Source organism: Thermothelomyces heterothallicus (genome assembly GCF_042370625.1).
Source record: "Thermothelomyces heterothallicus CBS 202.75 unplaced genomic scaffold P884_scaffold_10, whole genome shotgun sequence".
Classification (NCBI taxonomy): domain Eukaryota; kingdom Fungi; phylum Ascomycota; class Sordariomycetes; order Sordariales; family Chaetomiaceae; genus Thermothelomyces; species Thermothelomyces heterothallicus.
The window spans coordinates 636,481-649,433 of NW_027192571.1; the positions used below are offsets into that span (position 1 = coordinate 636,481).

Genomic DNA, 12,953 nt, shown 5'->3' on the forward strand with positions numbered 1-12,953 from the left:
TATAAAGAAACACCGTCATAATATAATACGTAAATGTTATATCTTAGTTGCTATGATTGAGCGAGACGGTTCCGAAACTATGCTATATTCTAACTATTGGTATATAATGCCTAAGAAGCGTTATATTATATCGGGAAATTCCAAGAGGTGCTTAAATTGTACGTATAAGGGAAAGTCTTATAATAGGCCGAACGTAACGGATTCCTATAAGTAGTTTCTATTTATCCTCTTATTTCTATTCTAACTTATCGTAGTATTACGTAACTAGCGTAAGTAAGATAGGCTAGAGGAGGAAATTTTAGTAATAGAAGATCTGCTTTAGTAAACTTTAAGCTACCTTACGTGTTTATATTGTTAAAAACGAATATTACGTGACTAGAGTAATAAATTCGTTTGTCGAGGTATATAGGGTTTAGATAAGGAGGATAGGGTAGTAGCTTTGATATCGGACAAATAGGATTTGATAGGTTAGGCGTAGGCATTAGGCACCTTTAGCATAATTAACTAGGAAGTAGTTAGCTTATCTCTAGGGTTGGCTCTTACTAGTACTTCTTCCTTCTTAGATACTAGTTAGGTTCCTAAGTTAGCCCCTATAGTTAGTTAGGATTCCTCTAGTAGAACTATTCTAGTTTCTTAGGGCAGTTTAGGTTCTTGACCGGCTCCTATAAGTTATCTTCTATTCTAAAATCAAGCTATTTAACTAGATATTATAGTTCCCCGTTAATAATATATAAATCTAGGATTTCCTTGATGTCCTATTCTTCCTCTTCGTCTTCTACTTTAATGTTTATAGCGATTTTAGCGTTTTTTAGTACTAGTTTGAGAAGTGAAATATGAAAAACATCCGTCTATAGTCATATAGATAACGGTAATGATAGTCGGTAGTTAGATGTCGAAATTCGTTCTTTGATAACGAAGGGTCTGACCTTCTTAAAGTCTAGCTTCGTGTTTAGTCGTTTGGTTTGCAGGTTTCGTACGATCAGATAGACTTTATCTCCCCTCTCTAGGCAAGGTCCCTCGAGCCTATGTTTATTATAGTAGTTCTTCATTCTAGTTCTGATAAACTCGAGTTCCTTTTTGAGTTTCTCGTATAGTATGTATATCTGCTCTACTTTGACTGCCGCTCTTGGCACTATGACCTCTAGTCCTTGCCTAAGGTCTGCTTCGTATCCGTAGTTCGTAAAGAACGGTATAACTTTAGTCGTTTCTGTTGGTGTTATATTATAAGCGAGTTGTACTATTGGTAATAGTATAACCTAGTCATCTTACTAGTAGTTAATATAGGAATAGAGGTATTACTCGATAACTTAGTTTAGTCGTTCTGTTTGTCTGTTAATCTGCGGGTGATATACCGTCAATAGTTTACTATTAACGCCTAATCGTTACATTAACGCTTGCTAAAACTTCGATACGAACTTAGTATCTCTATCGGTAATCCATTCTTATAGCCAAGTGTATACTAATACAACTTGCCGATAGATTATATCTATTAGCTATTTAGCTATCTAGGACTCCTTATAGGGAAAGAAGTATACCTATTTAGTTAGGCGATCTACTATAGTAAGAATACTATTATAGATTACTCCTATGGCTATATCCTTGGATTTTAGCAGTTTTGTAATAAAGTCTATTATAATTAAACTCTATAGTTTGTCAGCTATTAGCAATGGCTAAAGTAGCCTATACGGCTTATATTATACTATCTTGCTTTGATTATAGATATCATAGCTCTATACGACTTCCTTAACTCGTGCCGTTAATTATAGAAAGTTATAGTATTTCTTAACTTATACGATAGTCTTCGTGACTCCTTTATATCCTCCGAGTTTCGACTTATAGAGTTCTCGAATCATTTGTAGCTATTAGTCTTTATTATAGATATATACTTTGCCTTAGTATTAGAGTTTCCTATCTTTTTCTTCTATTTCGCTAGGTACCACTAGTCTAGGTGCTACTTAATATTATACCTCGTTAATCCTTTCTTCTCGAAAGATTATATAACATTCTAGGAACGAGTCGAGTGGATTATCTTCTACAGGTATCTACGTTTCGTGATATAACATTCCGTCTATTCGTTCCTTGAACAACGGTGGCGTTATTTCTATTTATCCTTCTATATGATCCGTTCGTCGGCTTAAAGCGTCCGCTCGTACGTTTTCTTTGCCTTTCTTATAGCAGATCTCGAAGTTAAATTCCGCGAGGAATTCTACCTATCGTATTTGTCGTCTATTAAGCTCCTTTGTCATCGTAAAGTACCGTAGATTCTTATGATCCGTGTATACTTATACTAGTTCAATCATACCACTAAGATATAGTCACTATTCCTTAAAAGCTTCGACAATTGTAAGTAGTTCCTTATTATAGATTAGATAGTTAAGACGTAGTCTGTCGAGCTTCTTTAAAAAGAAGGCTATAGGATATAGCTTCCCTTACTTGTCTCGTTATCCTAACTATCCTCCGATGGCGTAGTCTGAAGCGTCCGTTTCTACCTTAAATGGCTTCTTAGGGTCTAATAATACTAGTATTAGATCCTTAGTGATAGTATCGCGAATCTATATAAATGCTTGCTCGTGTCGCTCTTCCTATTAGAACTTAGTGTTCTTCTTAGTAAGCTTATATAATGGTTGTATGATCGTTCCAAAATTCCTAATGAACATCCGGTAGAAGTTTATAAACCCGATGAAACTTCGTACTTCCGTGACTAACGTCGGTTGTAGCCAATCTTTGATAGCTTTAACCTTTAAGGGTTCTATCCGAATTTGTCCTAGGGATATCTTATATCCTAAAAATACTATCTGCTTAACGTAAAATTCGCTTTTCTCCTTATTAACTAATAGCTTATACGCGTATAACATATCTAGTACTACTCTTACGTACTTCTGGTGTTCGTCTATCGTCTTAGAGAAGATAAGTATATCGTCAAGATAGTATATCGTAAATTTGTCGAGAAAGGGTTAGATAACTTGATCAATTAGGGCTTAGAACGTTGCTAGCGTGTTTATAAGTCTAAATGGTATAATAAGGTACTTGTAGTAGCTATAGGGTGTCTTAAAGGCCGTTTTCTACTTGTCGCCTTCTTTAATCTATATATAGTTATAGGCCGATAGCAAGTCAAGACATATAAAATATTAGGCTCCTAATAACTAATCTTAGAGCTATAAGATTAGCGGTAACAGGTATTGGTTTTTCACGGTCTGTTCGTTAAGTTGCCAATAGTCGATATATAACTATAGCTTTCTGTCTTTCTTAGGTATAAACAGGATTAGGTAGCCTATTAGCGATATCAACGGGTAGATATATCCTTTTCGAAGATTCTCCTCTAGATATTGCTTAAGTTCTTCGTTCTACGTCTAGCTTATATAATAGATCTTGAAGAACTTTAGTTATACTCCTTCCTTAAGCTTGATCTCGTGATCCTATAGGCCGTGTTCTAGTAATCCTTCTAGATACTTCGGTTCGAATGCTAGGTATCCCTCGTACTCCTTCGGTACTTCCCTAGTCTTGTCTCGTTTCTCTATTTTCTAATAGTATATAAACTTGGTTCCGTCTATAGCGATATTAGCGATTTCTCCTATCTTAACCTATTACTCTAATTACAGTGCTCCGCATTCGTTAACGGAGAGAATAGCTATCGGCGGTTTAGCTTGTTCCTCCTATCGTAACATCGGTATCGTTATATCGCTTCTTCTAGAGTCTGTAGTGGTCTGTCTGCCATTGCCTGTCTCTTATGGTAGATCCGTAGGATATACCTTCCCTTGAGTATCGTCTGCTCGCGATCCTTGCGCGCTCCCTATTACGCCGGTCGAATACGACTCCGTCTAGGATTGTAGGTAGCTACTATTCTTCTAGCTAATGTCTAGGTTGTAGTCTTTATACCACAGTAGTCCTAGTATTATGTCCTTATCGTCGCCTATATCTATAATACTAAATATAACTATTATAGTCTTCCCTATTATAGTGATATCGATCGGTTCGGTCTCCCTATATACCTATTATATTAGGAATGGCCCTTTGATTATACTATACTTCCGTTTTATCCTCTAGGGTATCTATAGCTAATTTATAAGTGTTGGCGAAATCAGGTTTATCTCTGTTCTACTATCTACTAGTACAAGCATTTCGTGCTACTTCTATTATGCCGTTATCTATAGTCGCTTGTCTTGCCGTCATTATCTAAAGATTACGGCGATTTCCTATATTTCTGCCGGGAGGTCTTAATATAGTAGTCTCTTACGCTAGTTCCTCCTATACTACGCTACCACTTACTACTATATAGGCGTTAATGGTTTTCAGGCCCCTCGAAGGGCCCTAACCCGTTTCCTAGGTTGGTACTAACCTCTTTGATTATTCGGCTAATAGCGGCTTTATTAATCGTTCTTATTTCTATAAGCTATTAAGTACTTATAGCTTCCTACTATTAGGTCCGTTCTGCTTTTCGTCATATAATCTATAGCTTTATCTAAAGCTCCCGAATTTGCGATTTCTTTTCGTCCGCGTAATAGAGACAATCGTTACTCTAACATAAGTCCTATATGTCTTGTCCTATTCCGTAGTACCTAGGCTAGGCTCGTCTTGGAACTACCGTAATGCCTTCTAGACTCCGGGTTTCGATCTTCTAGAGTAATTCGGCCGCTCTGTTTCCCATGTCGTAGACCTATTCTATAGGGTATAAACTTCTATCCCCGTTTTCCTATCAGGTTAGCTAGTAATTGTTTTCGAATTTGTTATAGAAGTGGTATTAGTATTTATATACTATATACTAGAACTAGGGCACTTATATATATACCTTATATTAAGGGTATAGTTATATAGTGTTATCTAGAAGATATTAGAATTCTTTTCCAAATCCTTCCTACTATATATAGACTATAGGTACCTTAATACTAAGGTAGGAATATTTCTTCTAGTAGCTTTCCTATATACGTTTATCTTTTCCGCGATTTGTATATATAAACTAGTACTCCAGGTTCTATATATCGTAGCTAAGTTACTAATCGTTAAAGTATATAGTATAACTATTAGGTCTATTATACGTTATAGGTTATTCCCCTTTAATGGTTTCTACAATACATCAGAGTTCCCTCATTTTGTCCCTTATCTCGTCGCTCTACTAGGCAAGTCGAGTCAAGCGTCTATCTTGTTCGTATAACTCTATATTAAGCCGGAAGACTTCGTTACGGTATCATTCGATCCGTTCCTAAAGGAACAAGATATTCGGTCCGGGTCGGTCAACTCCTTAGGTATCGGTTGTCTATGATCTATCCCGTCTCTACGTAACCGTAAAACCCTACTGCCTTAAGGCTAGGAGAATCGAAATCGGTAGTATATACTCCCCTGCCGTATCCTATTTGGTAATGCCTATCTCGGGGTCTATAGTGACCAGTTCGGAGTACGGCGTCTGTTCGTCTTTGCCGTTATTATTATATTTAAGACTGTCTATATCGCTATCCCTATCTTTATAGCTTGTAGTTACTACTTTAATAACGTCCTTGGTTTTGTTAATAACCGTAGTTTCCTTTTCTAGGACTAGTTTCTAATCTTTCTTTAGGCTTCGACATTCTCGCTTATAGTATCCTTTCTTTCTATAGTTATAATAGGTAATATTAGACTCGTCTTTAGCTGTCTTCTTCTTATCTTACTTCTATACTATGTCTATATCTATAGCTCTAGGATATATCCTATACGAGGTACTAATATACGCTTGCTTTTTTTTATCGTTAGCCTTAACTATAGTTCCGTTTATTTGACCTCGTTTCTACTATTCCTATATATAGAGCTGATCATCGATTCTAATGGCCTATATAATATATTTATCTAGCGTTTTAGGCTAGTTATACTTATATAGCTTGTCTTTAACCTTTTCCTTTAAGCTATTATAAAATAGTTATATTAACACCTTATTATTAAGCTAAGACTTAAGTATATCCTATCTAAACTATATAACATAGGAGGCTACTAACTTAGTCTATCGGAGATTAGCAAGCCTTTCTTACACGTAAATCTTCTTATCTTTGTCACCAAAGACCTTCTAAAGCTCTTCTTCGAAACGGTCGTAAGATTAGAAGACTACCTATATAAAGGCGTCTCGGTCGTCCTTGTCTTCCTTAGTAAGGTAGTCATTCTACATAGGTTCGAACTATCTAAGTGCCTTGCCCTCTAGTCTTATAGCTACGTAGAGGACTTTAGCTTTATCGTCCGGAAACTTGTCGTCATCAAGCTAGAAGTAGGATCGGAGGTTTGTCAAAAACCCTATAAGATCCTCCTTAGTTCCTCCGTATTTGCCAGGTAGTTCGATCTTGATATAGCTTGCTTTGGCAGTCTCGAGCGCCTTGATTTTAGTATAGGCCTCGTTAATTAGTTTCTATAAGTGCTTTTCGCCATTCTCGAGTTCCTTGATTCGAGCTTAAGCAGCCTTATCTCTCTGGTCTAACTCCTAGATTCGCTACTAGAGTTAACTAAGCTAGGTAAGCAGCTATTCGGCTATAACGTTAATAGCTATATCGATATCAAGGTCGAAGTTACCTCCGTTCTAAACTATAATAGAACAAAGGGAGTGATAGCAACGTATAACGAACCTAACTTAGACTTCTTCTAAAAGGGTTCAGACAAAGGTAAGTGGTGCGGGACAAGCGTATAGGTCGTCTAAGGGATTCGGTAAAGCCAAAGGGTTTACAACAATAGAGTTGTCTCTTATAGTAATACGACGCTATTAGGGGTATTATGATTATAAAGGAGAGTTGCTATCACTAGTAAACTCTAGAGTCTACTAGAACGAGTGACTATCTATATATATATATATAACCTTCCTAGATTACCTTGATTAGTCCTTGGTCAGTGATCCTGGTAAGCCGCTTATCGCGATTAGTGACTTTACGCTGATCTTGGTGATCGTAAACCAGCGTATGGTGGGGCTTATAGTGCTCCCTACGTTATGATTGGTTCTTCCTGTCCTTTCGGCTTGATTGGCCTATCCGTGCCGGTGGCCTAGGCGGCATCTGTATGTATATTTCCGTGATACTGCTCTTACAAGCTGGGGTAGGTCTAGGGGCCTCTTGGGTCCCTATAAGGGCTATTATCTAATAAGCCTATAATAGGCTTAGCTAGAGGTTCCGGAAGAGGAGGGCCGGGGCAAGGGGCTAGGAGCCGAAGCCTATAGCCCTAGAGGTAGTAAGGTCGACAATCTGGTAGTAGGTTTAGGAGGGCTATAGAGGGGGTCAACCCCCCCTATAGACCCTATAGAAAAGGCTACAGGCCATAGAACTAGCTATAGTAGCCAGCTAGAGCAACCGCTAGAGGGCCGACCAAGCCGGTAGGAGGATATAGCATATGTCAGACAAGGACCCCCCGCGCCTAGTTTTTACAGGGGAAGGCCTATAAAGGTACCAGGGCCTGACAAAGGCCTAGAGCTCCCTACTAGTATAGGCCCGTATAGGGGCTATTGGCCTCCGCGACTTCCTTTTTAGGGTTCGAGTCCCGGGGGTTAGCACCCTCTACTATGCTTGTAACTAGGGGAGGGAAACTATAGAGCACCTGGTCGTATAGTGCCCGAACTTACTAAGAAGCCGAACGTGGGAATCCTAGGAAATACGGTCGCAAAGGGACCTAGACCTCGTTTTATAGGGCATAGGGGCCCGTAACCATCGTTTGGTAAGGAGGGTTCTATAGTGGCTAATGGACCTAGGGAGGCTCCCGGAATACTGCCTTATAAGGAGGCTAGACCAGGAGGCAAGGCCTCTTTAGGGCTATATTAGCCACTTCTCCTTTTCTTTGTAGTGTATTAGTATTCTGGATTGGGTGTTAAAGGAGGGACAGAGGTTTTTATCTGGCCTATTAGGTACGGTTTCCTTTGTATATAACTAGAGAGGCTCCGGTATGCTTATTAGTATAGTGGTGTAGGACTAATAATAATAATAATAATAATATACTTATTATAACCTTTCCTATTAGCTTAATAAGTTAGCCTTATATTTTCTTAGTAGATAGTATAGCTAGATAGGCTCTTTTGTCCTTAGTAAAGTTATTTAGATATTTATATACTAGTTAATCCTTATTAATTATTAATATAATATCTTAAAAGTATTCTTATATTAGCGAATTAAAAAGCTTAAGATATTACTTTTAAATATAGTTAATACCTTTTTTTATATATACCTATTACTTATTATTAGGAATCATTATAGGATATCTAATACTTATATTAGATAATACTTTCTCCCTAATCTAGTCTATTATAATATATTAGTTTAGTAAAAAAAGACTAATCTTTTTAAATCCTATTATAATATTTTGGCATTTAAAACTAGTATCCTAGATTTCCTAGAATCCTCTAATAAAGTCTACCTAGGTAAATATAAGATCGCTGTTTCGAACTACCTGCTGGAGATATTATTAATATACTTCCTTAAGATAGTAAAAGACTCCTATATCTATTAACTAGATAAAGTATATTAAATAGGGAGGGAGGAAGATAATAATAATATTAAACAAGAGGTAGTATTTATAAAGTTTAAGGTTATAATATCTTATAAAGTTATCTAGGATAAGTAGTTAGTATATATATTCTTCTAATGGTATAGATATATAGACTAAGTCTTTAAGGGTAATATTATCTAGGTTAATAAAGTATATACTAAGAGTAGGACTATAGTTATAATAATTATAATTAAACCATTCCTTAAAGCTTATATTATATTATTAGAACTTAGTATAGATAGTAAAGGAGTATTTATTAAAATGTTATATCTAATCTATTATAATCTTAATATTATTAAATACTATCTCTGTTATAGGCCTAGGCTCTACCCGGGCTAATTGATAACGGGCTATACCCGGTTTTAGACCGGACCTATATACGTTTATAGGGCGTTTATAGGGCACGCGCTTAGGACCCGGTTAGGCTCTAACCCGAAGCCTAACGAAACCCTAACCAGAGTACGTATATACCCCCTATATTAGGAAATGGAACCCCTTCTAGCACCTATACTTACTTTCCCCTCTTTCTTTCCTTAAGGTAGTTAAATAAAACATTATATACTTATCTATAGTTACTATAAGGCTAGTATATTATAATCTCTAACTTATAGAATCGTATCTCTTTATTAAGACCTTTAATATCCTAATCTTCTAATAGCTACTATTTAAAGATATAGAATACTAAGATAGTATTACTAATAGCGTTTCTAATACTAATTATACTTATTAACTCTTAGTTATAAAGGTCTAGAATCTCTAGCTAATAAAATATTATAGTTAGTATTCTAAACTAACACTTATTCTAAACTAACACTTAGAAAAGAGGAAGATACTAACCTTCTTCTTCTTATCCATTTTAACTATCAAGATCTTAAACCACCTATTTAATAGTATAAGTATATATCTAGTCTTATCTATATTCTAATAGCCAGATATAATAATCTTAAAGCTTTCGATAGTATCCTTAAGCTTATTAAAGAACATCTCTAGTTCTTCTACCTACTACTTAGCTAAAAGTCGGTTTACTTTAACTAATTTAAAGAATATTAGCTAAAACTATAGATAATCCTATTTCTAACACGACCACCAGTACTTATTAACAGGAGGGCAGGGAGGATCATAATATGCCTATAAATGGTTAGTAGCATCCTAGAGAAGATCTTTAGTAGCAAGAGAACCAGATTTGATAAGCTAGTATATATATCCTTCGAGGGTAGAATCTTCGTCGTTTCGAAGCAACCAAGGTCTTCTAACTACATTACTACTAGTAGCTAGAAGTCTAGTATCCTTTAAAGACTTTAAGTACTAGCTAACCTAGGTCTTTCTAGTCTTGAATAGCTAAGCCGTATACCGAATACTAGGTTGCTTTCTATAGGGTAAACGGCTGGTTTGGTAGTAAGCTTGAGCGGCAAGGAGCTATTTGGCGGCCTATATACTAGCCGGTTCCTAGATTTAGTCAGTCAGAGGCATCGTATATAGGAGAGTAGGTTTAACTAGGCTTGTGGTAGTGGTTGTATCTTCGAGTATAGGGAGTTGGCTGGTAAAATTGGACACGGATTTGGACGTGTACCTGTCCGGCTATATTGGCATGTCCGGGGGTTTTGGCCCTACCTGTCGGGAGACAGGTGGTAGTCCTGAACTAATTAGTCAGCAACTAACCACCAGGTATAGCTGAGCGAATGCAAGTTGTTAATTGTCGGAAGCTGTGGAGCTTCCAAGCGTATTAGCCACGCGTTTGCCACAGCTGTATGAGGCTGTTCAACGCATTGGCCAGTTCCTTTGTCTATAAATATCACTCGTTTGTCTCCTTTGTAGATAGTTCAACAAGGCACTCTTTTCTTTCGTACAGCCACCCACTGCAGACTGCTTTCAACGCTCCCGGAAGCTCATCACTGCGTTCGGCATTAATATATTGACAGAGCTCTTCGAGGATCGCGCCCGACCAGTTCTGTATCTGTTTTGGGCTGGTCCGTGTGTATGTAATTACATACCTATTGTGGATTACCGTCCTCCTAAACAGAGCGGGAGATGGTTCCGACTTCTCATCCACAACGTCAATCGCGGCTGCAGAGATGGAAAAAACGACGAAAAGGCCTGAGAATGCCCATATCGTATTGTTCAAGGCAGACATTCCTATATTCAAGAGTACCTTTTATCTAACCTATTGTAGGGATGATGACAAGAAGATCGCAGACTAAATACACCTAATTATTGCCAACAACTGCATTACACCCTTCAAACAGACTCGGCGCCCTTTGGTTCCACAGTCGTGGATGTCGAGGTCGGTTGCTCTTTGGTCTGTTCTTGATTGAGACCTGTCTCCGTCCCATTCACAGCTTGTTGTTGACCTGCCAGATCCTTAGGCTGCGGTGGCTTCTCACTCTCTCTCTTGCTGAACAGTCGGACTCGGCCAGGGCTGGACATGCGAGCGGCCATCTGCGGGAACAGGTAGCCAGGTGCGAAAACGGCCAGAAGAATGCATGGAATGAGAACCATGCTGACCGTCCAAAGTCAGTGTCTGGTTGATCGAAAATCGATATAGATTAAATGCGACTAAGGACTCACAATCCTTCAAGCACAATAAACGACGGTTCGTCCTGCATGATGGGGTTTCCCCATCCGCCAGCCATCTCGGCGATGCTATGGTCAGCTGTTAGCGTCCGTTCAGCGTTAAGGCGTTAGCCTAGGGCAGACACACCGGTAGATGCATCGAATCAAGATACCGCTATACGCCGCTGTGACAGCGTACACAAATGTCCTGAACTTCTTATCCTGCCATAGCGCAATCGCTTCGGAACTCGCCTCGGTTGACTTGATCCTGCCCACTGCGTAAGTGAACGCAGTTCCCGCAACGCCCTGCTCTGTTTCCGATAGACTCACCACCTCTTTACCCTCACAAAGTAATCCCCAGCCGAGACCCCGAAGAAGCTCAACACCACCACTTGAAGCACAATCCCGGCGATGATACACCGGTTCCCATGTTGGACCAGCTTGTAATTGCTTAATGCCGCACTCGCCGCAAGAGAGCCCCCGATGGCCTGGACCAGGAGGCAGGACACGTCCAACGGGACGAATATGAAAGGATACTTGTGCGGCCGGACGCGGGACAGGGCCGGGTTGAAGGCCAAGCAGACATGCTTGAGGGTGAGGTAGATGGATATGCAGATGAGCGTTGGAGCGAGAATGATGGCGACGATCTGGGTCTCGAAGGCGTTCTTGTTCCACGGGTTGTCGGTCAGCGGGATGCGGGCGCCATAACCTGGCCGTTTTACGTTTCTGTCAGCATCATCATCATCATCAACAACAACAACTGAATTCCAAGCCTTTGCGGGATCATATTCCCTTCCCTGTGGTCGCAGCTGTCTCCTTGCCTGACCTGACCCGACTTGATCTGGCCTTTCACAGTCTTTCTTTCCTCTTTCAAGCTCTAAGTCAGGAAACGGGTTGGGGGGTCTGCACCCACCTGCAAGCTCCAGAGCACAGCCTGCCGCAATAAACCCGGTGTAGCTCCATGTCTTCTTCTTGAGGCCCAGCGCGAGCGTCACCACTGTGGCCGCGGCATACCCAATCGTGAAAAAGATGTTGATTCCTCGGTTCGGATAGTACCCTAACGTGGTGGCCCTGACGGGGCATGTCGATGTGACGTGGGTGCAGGAATAGTAGTAATTGGCGATGGCATTCTCAATGTCTTCCTGGTCCCAGTCCGAAGGATACATGGACGGGTCTACTTTGTCCATGGTTGTGTTGGTGCTCTCTAAACGGATTCGAGACAAGAGTGCGAATCAGGAATGTAACGAGCCCTCAGAAAAGCGACAGGGCGCATAAGCGTGCGTTCGAGGGGCCAAAGGTCAGGTTTGCCAGACTGGTGACTCGGAGGGCTACCTGAAGCAACACTGCCGTCGTTGCCTTGATATTGAACACTTAGGAATACCAACCCAAGGTCCAGGGCATTTAGGGACCAAAAAAATCCGACAGGACAGGCGCGAAACGGACCAAAGAAAACAACTCGAATACTCGCGGGGTAAGGTCCCATATATCCGTCTGGGTGTCTGAGCCGGAAGTCTTTCGAAGGAATGCTACGCGCCCAGATGCCACTACCCAACGTTAGGCAAACCGTTAAGCGATCGCCCCGACCCAACCTTCAAGACCCGGAAACGAGAAAATTCCCCGGCGCACTGGCGGGCCAAGATCCCTGAACAAGCCAGGCGAGGTGACATGCCGCCTCCCACGACGAGCGCGGTGATTGGGGTTTCGTTCAGTCGAGGTTGTGTCAAAAGGTGGGCGGATCGTAACCGATCCCGAATAGAGGCACCCCGCGGGGTGGAATGTCACGTTGTCCATCAATTCGTCGGCGAAGGTAAGCAAAGAACTGGTCTGGATTAATATGCGGATTATATATGTACCTGTTCCGTACCGCGTATTTCACCGAAGGCCGAACCGTTTTCGACAAGGGACTCGGAGACATTGTTCTGCATCCGAGT

General features: G+C 40.1%; 1 protein-coding gene across 1 annotated transcript; it reads right to left on the minus strand.

Annotated features, from left to right (window-relative positions):
- Positions 1-10,497: 10,497 nt before the first annotated feature.
- P884DRAFT_17777 (RTA-like protein) lies at positions 10,498-12,457 on the minus strand. The gene is made up of 6 exons (XM_069437325.1): positions 11,936-12,457; positions 11,353-11,731; positions 11,171-11,290; positions 11,038-11,112; positions 10,668-10,969; positions 10,498-10,566 (listed from the first exon to the last, which is right to left on the minus strand). Exons 1-5 carry the CDS (start codon positions 12,207-12,209, stop codon positions 10,708-10,710), a joined length of 1,110 nt encoding a protein of 369 aa, XP_069297883.1. The 5' UTR covers positions 12,210-12,457; the 3' UTR covers positions 10,498-10,566; positions 10,668-10,707.
- Positions 12,458-12,953: the final 496 nt, after the last annotated feature.

What these genes read in the sequence shown, in the direction of transcription:
- P884DRAFT_17777 (XM_069437325.1), bottom strand. Translation starts at nt 12,209, where the DNA reads ATGGACAAAGTAGACCCGTCCATGTATCCTTCGGACTGGGACCAGGAA. An exon ending in CTGTGCTCTGGAGCTTGCAG is followed by an intron (nt 11,732 to 11,935) that starts GTGGGTGCAGAC and finishes TAAAACGGCCAG; the next exon opens with GTTATGGCGCCCGCATCCCG. An exon ending in TTGATTCGATGCATCTACCG is followed by an intron (nt 11,113 to 11,170) that starts GTGTGTCTGCCC and finishes AGCTGACCATAG; the next exon opens with CATCGCCGAGATGGCTGGCG.